We start from the raw sequence: 18,201 nt of genomic DNA on the forward strand, positions 1-18,201 counted from the left end.
CATAGTCATACTGAAAAAAAAAACAAAAAAAAACCACAAACTTGAAAAATGCCGTTTGGAAAAACCCTTTGTGAGCAGACTTGCTTTTAATCCTTCCTTTTATTATGCAGGGAAACACTTTTCAGGTGACTTAAAAACAAATATTAATCCCAAAATAATTTGCAAAGTGTTTGGAAAGAAGTAACCACATGAATTTGACACATCTTTTTTAAACAATGTCACAACCGAATATCATTGATTTCAGTTTTTAGAAACAGTAGATAATACACTTTTTGTTTGGGTTCCATGCCAAATTTAACAAGCACGAGAAGCAATACATTGAATGTAAAAAGTGAAGCATTTTCCAGGGAGCCGTAAAACAAGGATTTTTCTTTGTTTACAAATGACGTTTTTAATATTCTTACGTATAATTCGATAAACAACGTAACCACTCCAAGCTCAGGGATTGTAATCGATAGCCGATCAGATGCAACGCGACCTGAGAAGCTTCTCGAACTTTCGACTGTTGTCTATTGGTTGCGTTGCAGTCAAGTGAGCTGGCCTGGCCTGGCAGTCGGTCACGAGACTCCACAAGTGGACTGTGCCAAGTACCGACCGCAGCTAGCTGTTGGGGACGCCAGCGGGGGCTAATTTTAGCGGCTAAAGCTACAGCGGGTAATGCGTGCTAACTAACGTTAGCAACTAAGGCTACACAGAGTGCTCAAACGGCAGCTATCGCTAGCAGCCAAACGGACGAGCGGCTAGCCATGTTCGGCTGCTTGGTGACCGGGCGGTTGGTGCAGACCGACGCTGTCCAGGTGGCCTCGGACAAATTCGTCTTCAACCTGCCAGACTACAAGAGCGTAAACCACGTGGTGGTGTTCATGCTGGGCACCGAGCCGTTTCCGGCCGGCATGGGCGGCGCGGTCTACTTCTCCTTCCCCGACGCCGGAAGCGGCGAGCCGGTATGGCAGCTGCTCGGCTTCATTGCTAACGATAAGCCCAGCGCCATCTTCAAGATCTCGGGCCTTACGGAGGGCCGGGGCGGGGCGCACCCCTTTGGCGGGATGGGGTCGGCCGCTCCCTCCGTGGCGCAGGTCGGGGTGTCGGTCGAGCCGCTGGAGCAGCTGGCGCAGCAGACGCCGGTGTCCGGAGCGGCGGCGTCCACCGCGGACGCGCTGCGGCTCTTCACGCAGAAGATGCTGGATAGTTTGTACAACTTCGCGTCGTCATTCGCCGTGACGCAGGCGCAGATGACGCCCAACCTAAGTGAGACCTTCGTGCCGTCCAGCTGCATCCTTAAGTGGTACGACAACTTCCAGAGGCGCATGAACCAGAACCCCAACTTTTGGAAGAACTGAACTCACGGACTGTTTGCTTTCGTACGTTTCCCCCGAAGGACAACTTGAAGGCATCACCAGCGACATGTCCTGTTTATTTTTATTTTTTTAACTACAAATGTGTCAACTTAGTATTGTGTTAAAAGAATAAACTATCTTAATCTTGCATTGAATCCATGTGAGAAAAGTCAGAGCCATGAAAGTTTAAATACGGTATGTTGGGGGACCTGAGCACACAGTACAAGAGGCTCATTTGCAATTGCTTTGTTTCTTTGCAAATCTTGCATATCACTTTTTGGTTCTTTTATCACAAACAGGGTATTTTAGGTTGCATTACCTGACATGTTTCGGCATGAACTTCCGCCTTCATCAGAGTTGACACTCTGCTGTTGTGTCAACAACCCTTTGAAGAGGGAGCAACACCAATGTGTACATGTTCTATTAGGGGAGACAATCTCTGTACAATGTGATGCTCATATATGTACAATTCTTTTATTGTTTTATGTAAACTGCTCAAAATGCTCATATATGTACAATTCTTTTATTGTTTTATGTAAACTGCTCAATCAGAACATGAATACAACACATAACTGATGAACACACACAGGGGGTGACGCACATAACTGGATGAACACAGACAGGGGGGGTGACGCCTCCCACTCAGGTATGAGATGGTCAGGTGACAAGTTCCCGCCTCAGGTACGAAACGGTCATGTGACAAGTTCCCGCCTTTCCGGACAGTATAAAACAAGCTGACCTGGAGACAGAACTTGTCGTTTCATCTGCTGCCGTGACTTGTGTGCTGGCCGCCGTTAAACAACCCAAGATTTTGCCAATAAAGAACCAACTCTATACTCCACATCCTTGCTTTCCTGGCTCAACAACGAACATTCCGTATAACACAACAATTTTGAAGTTGTGATTCCCCCATAACTTATGCAAGGTCTTACCCAACAGGAGTGAGAACAGAACATGACCCCCCCCAATAGATATAAATGCAACCTGAAATGCTTCTTTACGTGAAAGCATAAATGGAGAAAAGGAGGCGTTTATTGGAGAAAGAAAAAAAAAAAGTCCAACAATCGATTTTGCAACTGCAGTGAGTGAAATGTGCTTTGTCCCTTTTGCCGTTGTCAGGTTCTGTAGAAATGCTAAACAATGTTTAGAATCCAAGTCAAAAGGATGTTGATTTTTTTTTTTTTTGGGGGGGGGGGGGGGGGGGGGCAAGGAAAGGTCCCGGAGGCGGCAAGCGACCGACCATGCTAGGCAACCATAACTTGCCATGCCTAGCCACCGATGCACGTTAGAAAAGAATCACGCCACGTCACGGACCGTCTTCATTTTCCATCAAATATGATTACGACTCATGATGAGCCAATGATCAGTTGCACTTTGTGACTTGAGATTGAAAAACACATTGAATCATGTACGCGTGAGCACTAGCAAAGTAGAAATACACAGTATTGCACATGCTGTATGGAGAGTGCAGCCTTGCTGGTGAGCTAAATCAAACCCGGCGATGGCCAAAAGGTGGCCCACACCAGGGCGGAGGTCACGTCCGCTTGCGGCGAGTGCTCCCCTGTGTGGCGGGCGCTGCGGTGCGTCCGCAGCTGTGTTGCGTGTCGACGGTGGGACGCACCGGCCCGCCTCAGGACACCAGAGCTCCGTGCACCCTGAAGCTGTAGAGGCACGTGTAGGTGGGGTCGCCCCAGTTGCTGTGCACGCTCAGCGTCACGTGCGTGCTCACAGCGGCGCCTTTGGGCTGCTGCACCAGCACAGCCACACATTGCAAATGCACTTTCTCACAACCTTATTCAACTTGAGCCAGCCATTTTTTGCAGGCTATATTGGTGGCGCTACTTACCGATATTTGGAAATTTTGGAACATGGGGCCAATCCGCTCATACTTGAACCTTCCCAGTTCCACGGCCGCCGACTCCAAAGACACTAAACCCTATGGGGACAATCGCCGTCAGACTGCGCGCTTCAACACGGAATTGTGACGAGCGGCGAGCAGTTGGTGAGCAGGCAAACGGACATACTCACATAGACTAAGAATTCCTTGGGCGCGTGCAATATGTCGCCGGTGGGCGAGACGCTTCTGGCGATGTGTCCGAGGGTGACGCTAGTGACCAGCACCGGGTGCGAGAGGGCTACCGTGAGGTTACCTTGCTGGCCGGCGAAGGCCCAGCAGTCGCCCGGATTCAACTCCGACTTGCCCTAAGAGAGAGACAAACAGCACTGTGTCAAGGCCGCGCCCTTTGTCACCGTTTGCTGTGGCACCTTACCTCAATGACCACTCGTGCCCGGGAGACATAGGGGACATTTCCCCTCCAGCCCAGGAAGGGCACGCGCACTAGGCCCAGGAAGGGCACGCGGAACGCCTTCGCCATGTACGGCAGTGACGATGCGCTGCACAGCACCCGGGCACCTGACAACAAAACAAAAGACGCCTCGCTGGCTTCACCCGTCGCCGTAAGCGGCTCAGTGCCCCTTGGCCATGTGTTATCGTTGTCACACATAGACTTGCCACCCGTGTTTATGGCGTTGAATTGTTATCCGTCACTGACACGACTGTCATATTTGGTACATTTTTCCCAGAGCTTCATTTGTAGGCGGGCGCCTTCATGCGTTCAGATGGCGAGATGCTTCTTGAGATCATGAGATGCTAAGGGGTTGCACAGAGAGATACGTGCACGCTCACCCGCCGACTGGAGGGCGTAGTTGGGAATGGAGATCCACAACGGGTCCTCTTTGCGTATGTGCAGAAGCTCTTTGAGCTCGTTGTATGCTGTGTAAACTTCCTCCAAGAGCTCGTTGCCACGTCCGGCCACCTGGGAGGATGACACCAGTGTCGTTAGAGGTCGCTGACGAGAGAGCTTAACGTGGAAGAAAGCTCTCGTACCGCGTTGGAGGGAGTGGGGCCACCCGCCATCTGACGGACCAAGGGCTCGCACACTGGAAACAGGAAGTGAAAGACGCGTGAGACCATCTCGATTGGTAGGACCAGAACCTTCCCGTCATACACTTGGGACTGGAACTTGCTCTCAAGGACCACTACTGTCTTCCAGAACATTCCCACCATACACTTGGGTCTGGAACTTGCTCTCAGGGACCACTACCGTCTTCCAGAACATTCCCACCATACACTTGAGTCTGGAACTTGCTTTCGGGGACCACTACCGTCTCCCAGTGACAAGGTGCTTTCTTTCAGACTACTCGAATCTACTCGTATCTTGACTGGAACATTAGCAGCAGACTATGAGATGAGACTCAAACTATCACTTGGACAATGATTAATCTTCTCTCACGGCTGGAACTTTCTCCCTGGGCTACAAATGTCGCTGGGGACTAAAACACCAGTCTTCCCCCCGGAATTACTCCCACCACCCACTCGAACCTTCTGACAAGACTAACACTGTTTGGCCGGACGACACCTGTCTCATGACTAAAAACGTCTCTGGTACAACGCGACTTGCAATTTGCAGATGCCCCTCTTCTCAGTTGACAAGAGCCTTGACCCGGGCCAAGACTTGGACTCAGTTTCTCTCAGGAACTACTGTGCATACTCACAGATCCAGAGTACAGGGATGAAGATGGGGATGAGGTAATTCCGTGCCAAGCGTAGCAATCCTTTTCCTCTGCGTGCCGGTCTGACGTCTTCAACAGGAGAGTCAGGCAGCGGGGTGGCTTCCTTGGCGTTGTCCGTGGTGACCCTGCAGGGGCGCTGCTGAGCGCGGCTCCGTGTCCACAGCTTCCTGTAAAGGGGCGCGGGGGGCGAGCGAGCAGCGGCGTGGACATCAGATGCACATGCACCAACGTCTGCCATATTGGATGTGGCGGCACAACCTAATGCAGTTGAGGTACTGGCCAGACTCTCCAAAAATAATTCATGCAATTTTTTACTTTGGAATTTGAAATGTTTGATGTGGCCAGGGTAAATGCAGACAGTTGCATCAGGCAGGAAGGGCATCAAATGACTTCTCTCTCTTGTCTTGATACCGTGGCTCCACATTGCCACATCCGTTGATGTTGCAACGAGTGCTCACTGAGTTCTGCGTGTGTGTAAGTGCGCCATTATGAACACACCTGCTTACCTGTATGGCGTCTCCTTGTACGAGATGACGGGCTGACCGTCGCTGTTGTAATAGCCCGATAACTCCAGGCGAGAACTTTTTCTTATCATGGCTGCCGGACACAATGGGGGGGGGGTAGATTGAGGAAGGAGGAGGAGGCAGCGACCACTATTGATGCTTGCGCGCATTCAAATCATGTTTCGTCGACGTGAATATAAATAAAATCATGTCATGTTGATCAAACCCAATTGGAACGTGTTTGCGTGCAGCCAATGTCTGTTTTATTTTGAAAGTTACGGAAGTTCCCGACCAAGTAGAAAAGGTTGTTGCTGCCTGCTTGACAGCTGGCACCAACGGGCGTATTTTTACCACCTTACCACTTTTCAAGAGTCAACTTTCGGAATATTTGTCACATACAGGAAAATAATGCTGACTTCCATTGACAAGGTCTGATCATGCTTGTCTCAAGCTTTGAAATGTTACAAGCTGCAGAATGAGCTGGCTCGAGACCATGAAGAGGTTTCAAGACATACTGAACAATGTCAACGTTTAAGTTGGACAACCGAGCTGAGCGCATTAGTCAGACATATGGAGGGAGGCAATCCCTCAGCCACTTTGCCACAAATTGGTCAGTTGCTGTATTGGGTTGAATGCAAAGCTCAGACGTGACGTCAGCTATACCCCCGCCCCTTCCCGCAGCCAGTAAATCAAACCTTTCCAGTTGCCTCTTTCGGTACCTGAGTTTGGACTTTCTACTCACATTTGCACTTGTTGATTCCCACTGTCTTCTTCTCGGTGTCATGTGAGTCGATTGATGATCCCCGTGGCGTGCGTGACTTGACTCGTGAGCTTTGCCAATTGACTGCCTTGGGCGTCTAATCGGGAGGGGCTGACATTTTGTACCGGTCGGTCACCTGGGAGAAGCTCGTCGTCGTAGCGCGTGCGCGCTACAAAGGCCGCCGCCGCCGCCTCAGCGGTCGCCACCTCACTTACCGCGCATCGTTGACGTCATGGTGCGTCACCGCCAGTTGACGGCCCTGTGAAACGTGACGTCGCACTTTGGCTCAAGGCGCGCAAGAGAGTGCACGTGCAGGCGAGGCGCTGTCGGCTGGTGGAAACTTCGAAAAGTAAAAGACAAAAACAATTTTGGCTTTTGCAAAGGAAGGAACATTAAAAAAAAGATCGATGCATTTAAACAATATATCTCTCCCAAGTATTTCCTTGGCGTCTCTCATTTTTATTTGAACACTATTGACCGTCGAAAATTGTCACTTGTCTACTGAGTGAAATACAAATACTAACCTCAACCATACATACGCCTTCTGCTGAGTACATGTGGTACTGCACATCCCACTCATCTCTATGTGGAGAACAAGATGCTCAGAACCAACGTCGGCTTCCCCATTTCCAGGACCCCAACAACCCAAATTACCATTTCAACCATTTCCGTCAAACCATTCAGTTAGCTTAAAAGTTCAAAATGTTTGATGTTTTAAAGTGTTTAAAACGTAAGCGTAACGTCTTAGGATGGCGCATCATTAAAACCGGCAAAGAAATATAAGAATAATAGAGGAAAATGGCGATCATAATCCGTGTGGGCCGAGTCAAACATTTAGGCCCACCCCAAATTGAGCCAGCCAGGGCTTCTCGCCTTATTGTGCAAAACAACGCATTTCATCTCATCATTTTTTTTTTTCTGGTGTGGCAGCAATTTGTGTTCACTAAAAATATTCTAGAAATGTCCACATTGAAGTCAAAGTTGAGAGCAGAGCTGTTGCTTCTCCCTAGAGTTGCCAAATGGTGAAACACCCTCCTTGCAAGTGGCGCCCCGCCATTCGACATTTGTCATTGGTGAAAGCTTTTCGGAAGGGGTCCCAAAGAGATGACATTGCCTCAACTTGACAAAAATCACTTTTATTGTCTCCAGTCCAACACTTTCTTTGTCAAACATGCCGAAGGGAGGAAAAAGTCGCCAAATCGAGCCGTCCTCACCGATATCGTCGCTTTGCAATTTTGTGCCCAGAAAGCAACTCAATGTTTCTTTGCCCCTGGCAGGGCTGACAAGGCGGGAAAAAAGTTTCCAGCGTTTGTCTTTGTTGTGCTTGTTTGAAAAATAAATTCCACACTGTGGACTTTATGGAGACAGCGAGGCGTCAACCGAGTCTTGTTTTTGCAAGCGTCCCTTTTCCGCCCTTTCCTCTCCTCAGGTTGCCGTGAGGCCGGCCGGCAAAATTCCGCTTGGTCTCAAGGCACTTGAGTGTCATGGCTGATGCACCCCGAAACAACAAAAACGCAGCCAACCCCCAAAATTAGGTGTGCGTATGTTCTCAAGAGTGTGTGTGTTTGTGTTCTGGGTCGAGGGGTCAGCGGGGTCGCAGTAATAATTGGAACAGAATGCTAAGCTAAGAGCCGTCAATGTTAAGAATGCGGGGGCCAGCGCAGCGGGCGGGGCTAAACGTGTGGGTGATGTCACCTCTGTCGGCCAAGTAGGATCAAGCTTAGGGTGATGTGAGGCAGCCAGACGCTAGGATGGCAGGGCAGGGCCAGCGAGATCAGGTCTGAGAGAGGAGGAGAGAGCAGGAGAGTGGCATCGTTCACAATTCAAACAAAGCACAGAGAAGTCAGTCTGCTCAACCCCACAGAATGGGCAGGCGGCACTCTTGCTTACTGTTGGATGGCGGGTCTCGGCATGGGCCTTCCTGGACGGTGATGTCGTCGACAGCAATGTCGCCCTCAATTCCGGAGCCACGCACCCCTTCCAGCACCACCTGAAATAATTCAATCATTCAAAAGAATTGAAACCACGTTCTGAAATCAATGATGATTTGGTTCAACGTATCAATAACACACAAATGCACAAACTTCTACTGGTGTCCATAAAGTGCAACCATATCGATTTGACACGAGTTGAATTTTGCCATCTCTTTTGCTTCTTCTCTTCCTCCTCAGACTGAAGATGGCCCGTTGAAAGCAGAACATATCAAAGAATGTGTTTGTGTTTTTTTTTTTAGCATGTGGCCAAACTTTATGGAGTGCCTGTACATCAAATGGTGAACGCTTTAGTTGGATCAATGACCTTTTTAAGTGACAACAGAGAGCTATTATTGAATGCACAATAATACCTGGAAATCGGCGTCGGGGTGAATGTCGATGGCCGCGCGGCGCCATCGGTCGCCTTGGTTACCCCTCAGACTCCACACCTGTGTCTCCGACGCCCCTTTCTGACGCAGGGAGACGCTCAGCGAGCCTACATCCAACAGGAGAAGTTGAGGCCAGCACGGGGCAACGGCACGCCGAGCGACACCGCGCTCACTCACCGATGTGCTTGCCGTACATGTGGTAGTGGAAGGCCAGGCAGTAGGTGGCGCCACTTTTGGAGCCCGTGTTGAAGGAGGGCGACAGGAGGCGGGCCTTGTCGCCCTCTGTTCTGGGCCGGGACGTCTCGATGTAAACGTAGTACCCTGCGGGACGCCACCGTAGCCGCTCAACTTTTTTTCTCAACAAAAACGGGATTGTTCGTCAAGACAGGAACGGATGGAAAAGTGATTTAAAGAGTGAAATGATCTGAGAAGCTCGGTCTGTGTGTGTACGTTTGGGAGTGATTGATTACTTGAGAGTACTTGTATTGTTAGGATTATGCACAAAGTCTGTCTTCACAACAAAGAGTCACATGCACATTTGTCTTTCCTGCACCTAACACAGATGCAGGCATGTACGCTCTGGAAATTGCTGAAATTGCAAATTTGGCAAAATCCACCATCCCCTGAAATAGAATTAGAAATCTGGTAGAAATGTCGATCGCAAGTGGAGCCGCCCAAAAGCCTCAAAAAGACTCAGAACGTCTGCCATTTGCTTTGAAGCATCCAAATTCAGCGCCCAAAGCCAGTTTGAATGATCAACATGAACTTTGCAACACATCAATCATGAGTAGAAGGACAATAACAGTCAAGCATTTGGCTTTGAAGCATCCATTTTTGGCACATTTTGACCATCCCAAGATTTTGTCCATCTGCCAGCAAATTTGAAGTGTGTGAGTGAGTGAGTGACCTCTTTTGGAACCATGACGGTCAGCGCTGGGTCCAGTGTTGGGTGTGTACTTGGTGTCGCGGGAGGCAGCGCTGTGGCGTGTCCAGTCAAAGTCGTCGCTTTTGTCCTGAGAGAAGAGACACATGGCCTCGTCCTCGAAAGCACACTGGAACTCCCCTGCGCACACGCACACAGGGCAGGGCGCACGCTCGCCATGTGATATCAAATTGATACTCTGCTCTCAACATTAGTTGGATATGGGTCTAAAAACACATTTTCAATTCCTGATTGCAAACTTCTGCTCCATTCAAGTGAAATACGGCTGAACCATACTTTAAAAATCCAATGCATTGTAAAGGTCTTCATGTTTGAATGAAGCTTTAAGTTTGTTGGTTTCCCACTAGGGGAGTCCACGCACCACACGTAGACAATCACTTTCAATATAGCAAACGTCTCGGTCAGCATGTGTTGGAGGGCGATTGTCGGATTACTCACTGAGGTGTGGATTCACGGGCGCTGCGGAGGGAATGCGACACCAGTTAGACGGGTGCACATGTGCGCTGCAGGCTGCGCTCGGCTGTGCGCGGCAGCGGCAACGCCAGGAAGTACCGCTGTAGGCGATGACACGCTCGGTGGGGTCGCCCTCGCCGTAACGCGTGATGGGCGTCAGGCGCACCAGGTAGGACTCGGGCTTGACCAGCTCCGTCAGGTTGTGGCTCAGCATCTGGCCCTTGTGGATGTTGGCCTCCATGGGGATCTGCTGCTCCCACAAGCGGCCCTGCCCCACCTGACACATGCATGTGGGTGCGCGTTCACTCGGCACTTGGAGCGGCGTCACTTTGTGCCTCACCTGGCGGATGCCCAGCCTGTAAGCTAGGATGCGGTCTACGCCAGCGGGCTCCATCTGGGTCCACTGCAGCGTGAATCCATATGTGCGGGGCCGGTTCTGCCACAGGGCACCGGGCGTGTCATAGTAGAACTCGGGAGGGTACGCCTTCCCTGGCGGAGGTACAACGCAGCCGCTCAAAGTGGAGAGAGCTTGACATCAAGCGTGTGTGTGTGTGTGTTGTGAGAAAGGGAGACCAAAGAAGGAGCGTGGAAACTGGCTGACTCAGCTCTCGCACGTGTTAAGTCCCAAAGTGACAAACGAGAGAGAAGGAGCGAAGACCAAGCCAAATCAGAGCACAAAATGTCCCGTCATGCATCGATCGGCATGCGCTGCCGCGACTAACCCGTGACCAGGAAGGTGCATCTGCCTGCTCCGGCCTCGTTGCTGATGTCGCACGTGTACTCTCCGTAGCCTTCGCGGTTGAGCGCTCGCACCTGGTAGCGCATCTCGTCGCGCGTCTCGTCAAACTGGCCCACAGTCAGGAGTCGGGACCCCAGCTTCCACTCGTAGCGCAGCGGCTGGGCTGGGTGGGCACGCAGCAGCCGGCACGTCAGGGAGAAAGCCCGACCCAGAGCCTGGCGCACCTCTAACAACACCGGCTCCACCGCTGGTGGGACTGCAAAAGGAACTAGGAGTCAAAAGTGGCACGGCGTTACGCGTAGGGCCCGGCCCGACCGATATGGCATTTTAGAGGGTCGGAGGGGACTGGGGGGCTTTGTGAACAACATTTTCAAAGCCCAAATATTGGCCGGGCACAGATGTCGGTGCGCGCTACCCACACTGCACCACCAGCTGTATGAGGGCCTGTCGAGGTTTGACGTTAAAGCCATTGTACTGGCTGGTCTGGCAGCGGTAGGTCCCGCCCATCTCCCGCGTCACGTTGGCCAGCCTCAGCACGCCGTCGTGGCTCTCCGTCTGGGCAGCTGCCTCGGCCGGCGGGGGCGCCTCAGGCGCCGCAGGACCGCCTTCCAAGCGAGACCACAGAATGACAGGTTTGGGTTTGCCTGACACCAAACACTGCAGCTCCACAGCGTCGCCTTCCTGCGCGATGATGCGTGAGCGCCCCCTGGGCACCGTCAACTCTGGGGGAACTGCGACCGCACACCCGAGGTCCTGTTCATCAAGTCAAGCCGAGTGAGCCGAGCGCCGAGTTCCCCTCCCCTTCCTCACCTGTCGTGGATGAAATGTTGACGTCGATACTAATCTCGGGACTTCCCCCATCCCTGAGCGAGGCCACGCAGGTGTACGTTCCAAAATCGGTGAACTTGAGGTCGATGATGTCCAGGTTGGTGACGCCTGGCATCGTTTGCGCGTCCGAGTGCGTGATGACCATTCGCTCGGAGCTGCGCAGCGGCCGACCGTTCTTGAGCCAGCCGAATTGCAGCTCCTCGGAGGGCGTGGCCTCCACCTCGCAGCTGATCTTCACCTCACGCCCAATCTGAATGTGGTCATCGTCATGATACGGGTCCGGACTGATCCAGAAGCGAGCCTTACGCAGACCTGACGGAGAAGCGAGCACAAACAGGAAGTGCGAGAAGTGGGTGGAGTCGCAAATGGAAATTGTGCTGAGTCAGAAACGGGAAGTGGGCCGAGTCTCACATTTGCCCGGAAGGATTCCTACGCCATTTCGGGCTTGGCCACACAAGAGCACGCGTTTGCGTACACGGGTGCCTTTGTACATGTATGTGCAGTGGCAGGCATCACCCGCGACCAGCTGAACAGGGTTCAACAATGGTCTCACCTCTGACCAGGATGTTGGCCGACTTCCTGGCGGCGTTGCCCACGCGGTTGTCGGCCAGACAGCTGTAGACTCCGCCGTCGTCGACGTTGACGGAGGGGATGGTGAGCTTGCCGCCCTGGGCCCAGATCTTCTTGGGGAGCGGCTCCCTGTTAGGACGCACCCACCTCAGGGCGGGAGGTGGGTCACCGCCAGAGGCCACGCACACCAGCGTCGCCGTCTCGCCGGGGTTCACCACTAGCGGGTCGTCCAGGAGCAGCTTGACAGAGGGAGGGGCTGGCGCACACAAAGCACAGCCTGCTGTCACCTCCTGATGCGCTGCCGGCATGCCTGCGTGCGTGCAAGTGTAGGCATGCGTACCCGTTCTGTTGTTGAGGCTGAAATGCGCGACCTTGTCGGGGATACCGCACACGTTCCTGACTGAGGCGATGCACGTGTAGTTGGCATAGTCCTGAGGACGGAGGTTCTTCAGCTTCAGGATCTTGGTCTCTCCCTGAAACGCGCACACACATGGTTTGAGATGCGCACTCGCTGGAAGAATGCTGGCGCCGCGAACGCACCTGTGTGAAGAAAGGCTCATAAATATCCACTCCAGAGTCCGCTCCCTGCGACAGGTCTTGGCGACCTCTCCTCCAGATGTAACGCACGGGCGGGTTCGAGGTGGCCACGCAGCGTAGGAACACCGTCCTCTCAGAGTAGAAGAGCTCCTTGGCCCCGTCGCCCACGCTTTGGTGCACCGTGACCAGCGGCTGGTCCAGAACTGCACGGCAAAACGTGTGACCTTCAGGGACCGCTTCAGGAGTTTTCATGCGTGCATGTGTGCTCACAGTATACATCAACCCGTATGGAGCGGATGGCGGGGGTCCCAATGCCGTTGTCGGCCTTGCAGTAGTAACGACCCCCCTGGTTGCGCTCGACTCTTTCGATCTTTAGTGTGTTGTCATGGGTGCGGGCGTCGCCTTGCCGCTCCATAGTTCCGCCCGCAGTTTTGGTCCAGCGGACCTGTTCAGAAGAGTGAGCAAGCAGCAAGTGAGCAACCTTCTCCTTTCCAAAATGTCTCATCAACAGCTACGTTTACATAAACAATGTTTTGTCCAACTCTTGGTCGCCTCCCCCACCCATGGACAACAATTGACCCGCCCGGGCACCAGATGAGGTGTGCTGACCTGCGGTCGCGGGTGTCCGGTGACCAGGCAGACAAGTTCCAGAGTTTCTCCTTCTCTGATGGTGTAGACTCGCTCGCTGAGTCGCTCCTCCTCCAAGTTGCAAGCTTGTCCCGAGTGCACGATGCGAACTGTAGGTGGCGCTGTGCGCCCCCCGCCCACACACCCCACATTTTTCTTCTTTAAAGCACAATTGAAAATGTTGCCTGTCGCTATGGCAACACAAAGCTCATATCTTGAAAACGATCGGAATGATGTCAGGGACATGCCCCCCCCCCCCCATCATGATGCAGCATTTGGCGACAACAGTTGGATGGCATCTCAAGCGCTGGGCACCCAATTGCAGCAAAACCTTATAGTAATGAACGGAGGGCCGCGAGGAAGATGAGCACGAGCACGAGGAGGAAGGTGAAAGCAAAAAAACGCGGGTAGGGGAGGAGCTGGGCAAGGATGTCCTACTTTGCCGCTGCTATTTTAAGCCTGGGATTTTTGTGTTGGTCTCCTCTGACGGCTGAATGTTGATGTCATCAGAGACACACGCACGCGGGGGCAGGCGCACACACACACACACACACACACACACACACACACACACACCTGACCTCGGGTGGCATTTCCCAGTGCTGCACACATTCACTTGACGTTCCAGAATATTAGCAGCAGTGTTGTGCGTGCGCGTGTGCGTGCGCGCTCTATTACGAGGTCAGCTGCTTTTAAGTGTGTCATGCGTTCTCCTTCCTCCGTGACAGCGTTACATAAGATGCCCGACTCCACCCCGCTTGCTCGACCGCCCCCCTCCCTCGCTTTTTTTCATCTTTCTTTTTGTAGGCCGAGGCAGCCGCAATCAGTCAGTGGGCCGGACAAAAATAACTGCCATCGCCTCATTGGCTGGCAGCCGCACACACTCATGTATACGGAATGAAGCCCCCAGAGGCCCGAATGATGAATGGAAGATTCGAATACGATTCCATGCAGCAACCAGCGCAGATGAGCTGTCAATCACAGGGCCATAGTGTTGCAATGTCAAACTCTACCCTACCATTGAGTCTCCTGTTGTAGCCAATATTGAGGGTTTCCACCGACAAGGAAATATTTGAGCTCCGAGAGCGCCACAGACCCCTGCCGCGAGACGGGGCCTACAAGTTGCGCAACATTCGGCCACCCTCAGAAAAACATCTGCAAACATGATCTGATTTTCAGCTGGACTTTATCTAGTGTTCTATTGTGTTAATGTGTACCAAAAAAAAAGTTTGGCAAAAAAGGACGGGTTTTCAAACGTGTTGGCAGCTGATAGACCTGAATTGTTGTAATATTTCTAATAAAAAAAATTGGCGAGGTTGTAATGTGTTCATTGCATTTCAATTTCTTTCAATGAGGGTGATTTGAAACGGTTCTTTCTAGAGCGCAAGCATTCGCTGCTAGCTAGCAGTTTGAAGATGATGATGACTTGTTGCCTCCATCGAGCTCATCATTGCTAAACATCAACGTTGGCGCAGATGTTCGCGCCTAATCCGCACACAAGCACACGGGCCTGCTGTGATGTAAAACGACTTGCAATCCACACCGGAAGTGCTCAAATGGCCAATCCTGAGTCACTCCACTTCCGGTGTGTGCCAGGTGACCTTGACAGGTGTTGACCCAGCCGCGAAAAAAACGACCGCGTTGTCACGTGAACCGAGGCTCCCCTCTCTGCCGTCGCAAGAGGGGGGCAGGTGCACGCGCGTAGCCGTTCTACCTGTTGCTCCACGCGACCACGCTGTCAGTCGTCGCAAGGTCACGTGCGTACGAGCGCGCTTACCGTAGACGCCCTGCGCGTGCATGCTGTGCACGAAGCCGCTCAAGAACCACACGAGGGCCACCAGCGGGCCCATCTTCACATCCTCCCTCCCGGCACGAACTCGCGGGTCCAGGCTCCTGCAGCCGCTCGGCCCCCGTTTCCCTGCCTTTCCTCGTCCTCTTCTTCCTCCTCCTCCTCAGAGCAGAGTCGTGCCCAGTGTCGGCCTCTCATGCAAACATCCCGAGTCGACGCGTCCCCCCAGCGTCCCCCCTCGCACATACACGTCGGCCAGGCGGTCAGGTGGTCCAGCTCATCCCGCAGCAGGAGGCCGGGGGAAAACGCGGGAGGATAGCTTCGGGCGCCTCAGCGAGGCGGCACTCCTTTGAACTGACAATGTGTGTGTGCGTGCGTGCGTGCGTGCGTGGGCGCGCCGTTGGGAAGCTCCCGCGTCCAAGCGAGTCCTGCGGTGGGTGCGAAGCTCCACGTCACCCGCGCCGAGCCACCCTGCAGAGCCTCCTCGCGGTTGGGGCCTGCGGTCGGTCGGGATAGCAGCGGCTCGTCGCGCTCCGCCAGGCCGCCGAGGTGCGAGCAGAGTGGGCCTGAGGATGGAGCGGCGATTCGCTCGTTTGCTGCTGGTGGTGCTGGATTTTACCGGTGAGACGTCAGCGAGAAGCCAAGTCGGCCGCAGTGAGCCGCCAACATACTTCCTGCTTGGCTTTTCACAGTAAAACGGTCGGGAAGACTCAGAGGTGCGGCCTGGAATTTGTTCTGCTCATTTGGCGGATTTGCCGGAGACAAATTTGACTTTGATTAATAGGCACAAAAGTGTCCATGTTCTGCCAGGAACAAAATCATTGCCGCAATTGTTGGCTTCTTTTTCAATTGCTTTTCATTCATTAGGTAAAAAAAGATCATGTGATTCAAGGTAACTTCAGCGAATTGCCCAGAGAGGAGTGAGGGGGAGTATCCATCCATCCATCCATCCATCCATCCATCCATCCATCCATCCATCCATCCATCCCGCTTTCTCCCCACGGGGGTCACGGACGTGCTGGAGCCTATCCCAGCGGTCATCGGGCAGTAGGCGGGGTACACTCTGAACCGGTTGCCAGCCAATCGCAGGGCACACAGAGACGAACAACCATTTGCACTCGCACTCACACCTAGGGACAATTTGGAGCGCTCAATCGGCCTATCAAGCATGTTTTTGGGATGTGGGAGGAAACCGGAGTGCCCGGAGAAAACCCCACGCGAGCACGGTGAGAACATGCAAACTCCACACAGGGAGGGTTGGAGGTGGAATCGCCTAACCCGCACCCTCCTGTGAGCCAGACGTGCTACCCAGTGCACCACCAAGCCGCCGGGGGAGGATTCATTCTCTCGAAGTCGTTTGAGTCGTATTTGTGGCTTCCCAAAAGACGCAACAGGCAAGTTGAAGAGAAAAAAGCTTTTTATTGTGAAAATGTCTCCTGCCAGATGTCGTAGTGACGCCAACTTAGTAGACGTAGAAAAGAAGAACCATTATAAAAATGAGATTTGCACACGCTCAGTTTGCAGCATTTTCGATGGTCGAACGATAAAGAAAAACAAATACACACAACACAGAGAACCCCCCAAAAAGAGAAAAAACAAGGCAGGCACTCCAAGTTAGCATCCGCGTTAGCATCCTGTTCATGCTCCTCTTCTGTGAGGCAAAAAAACCAACAACCAAAAAACAAATGTACCGTGGATTATTTAGTGTTTTTTCTCACTCTTTTCATCCTTTTTTTTTCATTTTTGAATAACACCCTTAACATTGATAGTAAGAGAAGAGCCTCATCACCGTCTTCTCGTGAAAAAAGAAGAATAATTTCCAAAACACAGACATAAATTTTGTTCACACTTAAATGACGGGGGACGGCAGCCGCCGTTTTCACACGTAACCGGGGAGGGGAACGCTAAGAAAAAGTGCTTTGTTGGATTTTTTTTATTTTTTATTTATTTTTTGCCGCAAGTGCTTGTGCACGCCTACGTTGCGTGCGCAATGCGCGCACTGAGCCGCAAAGCATTCTGTGAAACCGCAGCCTTCGCTTTCACACCCGCCGTCACGCGATGCTGAGCATCTTTTGACGGCCGAGTGCAAAGCTCGCTTTCCCTCGTTTGTGTTCTTGACATGTCAAACTTTCAGGATCCGGCGGCCTCGTACTCTTTCGTCCTATTTGCTTTGCCTCGTGACGTGTTCAAGTTCTTGGAGAGCGCCAGCTGCTTTCCTCAAGACACGGTTTCTCCACTTTGAGCCTTCTACATGCATCCAAGCATTTTTTTCCCCACAAGTAGTCACGTTGTTCCTCGACAAAATTTCCAGCACTTAATCAAAGTCCTTTTTCTCTGCTTTCAGTGCTCAAAATGCTGCAAATTGGAACTGCTCTTTGAAAATGGCATGCAGTCTTGGAGAAAATCATTGTCTGAATATCTGAATGCGTGAAGTCGAATCGGCCGGGTCAAAAGGACTGTATCAAAGGAGCTGTGGAGTCCCAGAATGCTTTGCGTTGCCCACCCGCACCAAACATCCAGCCGGTTGTGTCAACAAGACGACGGCACGAAAGCAAAGCAGAGAAGAAGATGGCCAAAAATGAAAGAAGTACAAATGTTTTCTTTTTTTGTAGTTTCCTGCAGCACAGCAACCTCCCAAACCTCCCTGGGATGTTTTGGGGTTCACACGAGAGCACAGAGAAGACACGGCGACGACAGCTGCGGCGACCGACGACAGCTCCGACGACAGCAGCACACACACGGCACAGAGCAACACGCACAGGAACAGGAAGTGGCGACACCAAAAACGCGGCGACGGAGGGGAAAAAAAAAAACCCACTTTTGCGCGCTGAGCACATTTTGCAGGCTCATCTTTTTTATCTTAGCAAAAAATACAAATGATGTAGATTCACAGTGCTCGTTTGATTTTTTTTCTTTTTTTTTGGGGGGGGGGGGGGGCAACGCCCTCTGGACAAAGTTGGCGGAAGAAGAAGTGCAGAACACAAACATATATCAAACAGCAAGCGGTCAGTCAGACATTCATTTTTAAGTTAGCCATTCTAACTCGTTAGAATCAATGCTGATTAGTCCCAATGTCAGCCAATTAGTGACATTGCTGACCAATTACCATCAATGCTAAATGATAAACTCGCTGACCAGCATCACCTTTAGTATTTGTTAGCTTCAGCGCAAGCTAATTAG

At 52.1% G+C, this 18,201-nt stretch overlaps 3 protein-coding genes across 5 annotated transcripts; 1 reads left to right on the forward strand and 2 right to left on the reverse strand.

The window, feature by feature from the left end:
- The first annotated feature begins 415 nt into the window (after positions 1-415).
- hikeshi (heat shock protein nuclear import factor hikeshi) lies at positions 416-1,485 on the forward strand. The gene has a single exon (XM_085931944.1). It carries the CDS (start codon positions 747-749, stop codon positions 1,338-1,340), a length of 594 nt encoding a protein of 197 aa, XP_085788070.1. The 5' UTR covers positions 416-746; the 3' UTR covers positions 1,341-1,485.
- Positions 1,486-2,532: 1,047 nt separating this feature from the next.
- Positions 2,533-6,282, reverse strand: LOC147045660 (SUN domain-containing protein 3-like). 2 transcript variants are annotated; one of them, XM_085931943.1, is made up of 9 exons: positions 6,156-6,282; positions 5,417-5,507; positions 4,893-5,077; positions 4,225-4,277; positions 4,024-4,153; positions 3,608-3,750; positions 3,366-3,539; positions 3,184-3,273; positions 2,815-3,084 (listed from the first exon to the last, which is right to left on the reverse strand). In XM_085931943.1, the coding sequence occupies exons 2-9, from the start codon at positions 5,503-5,505 to the stop codon at positions 2,968-2,970; spliced, it is 981 nt and encodes a 326-aa protein (XP_085788069.1). In that variant the 5' UTR covers positions 5,506-5,507; positions 6,156-6,282; the 3' UTR covers positions 2,815-2,967. The 2 variants fall into 2 exon arrangements, with proteins under 2 accessions (XP_085788068.1, XP_085788069.1); XM_085931942.1 differs by lacking the exons at positions 5,417-5,507; positions 6,156-6,282 and having other exon boundaries at positions 2,533-2,998; positions 4,893-5,385.
- Positions 6,156-15,370, reverse strand: mdga2a (MAM domain containing glycosylphosphatidylinositol anchor 2a). 2 transcript variants are annotated; one of them, XM_085931940.1, is made up of 19 exons: positions 15,010-15,370; positions 13,215-13,354; positions 12,876-13,050; positions 12,609-12,808; positions 12,409-12,541; positions 12,052-12,324; positions 11,481-11,810; positions 11,090-11,401; positions 10,654-10,926; positions 10,272-10,420; positions 10,031-10,208; positions 9,917-9,937; positions 9,443-9,598; positions 8,713-8,856; positions 8,518-8,642; positions 8,064-8,163; positions 7,869-7,953; positions 6,389-6,513; positions 6,156-6,284 (listed from the first exon to the last, which is right to left on the reverse strand). In XM_085931940.1, exons 1-18 carry the CDS (start codon positions 15,080-15,082, stop codon positions 6,414-6,416), a joined length of 2,967 nt encoding a protein of 988 aa, XP_085788066.1. In that variant the 5' UTR covers positions 15,083-15,370; the 3' UTR covers positions 6,156-6,284; positions 6,389-6,413. The 2 variants fall into 2 exon arrangements, with proteins under 2 accessions (XP_085788066.1, XP_085788067.1); XM_085931941.1 differs by lacking the exons at positions 6,156-6,284; positions 6,389-6,513 and having other exon boundaries at positions 6,582-7,953.
- Positions 15,371-18,201: the final 2,831 nt, after the last annotated feature.

Source organism: Syngnathus leptorhynchus, chromosome 15, assembly GCF_054491065.1.
Source record: "Syngnathus leptorhynchus isolate UIUO chromosome 15, UIUO_Slep, whole genome shotgun sequence".
Lineage (NCBI taxonomy): Eukaryota > Metazoa > Chordata > Actinopteri > Syngnathiformes > Syngnathidae > Syngnathus > Syngnathus leptorhynchus.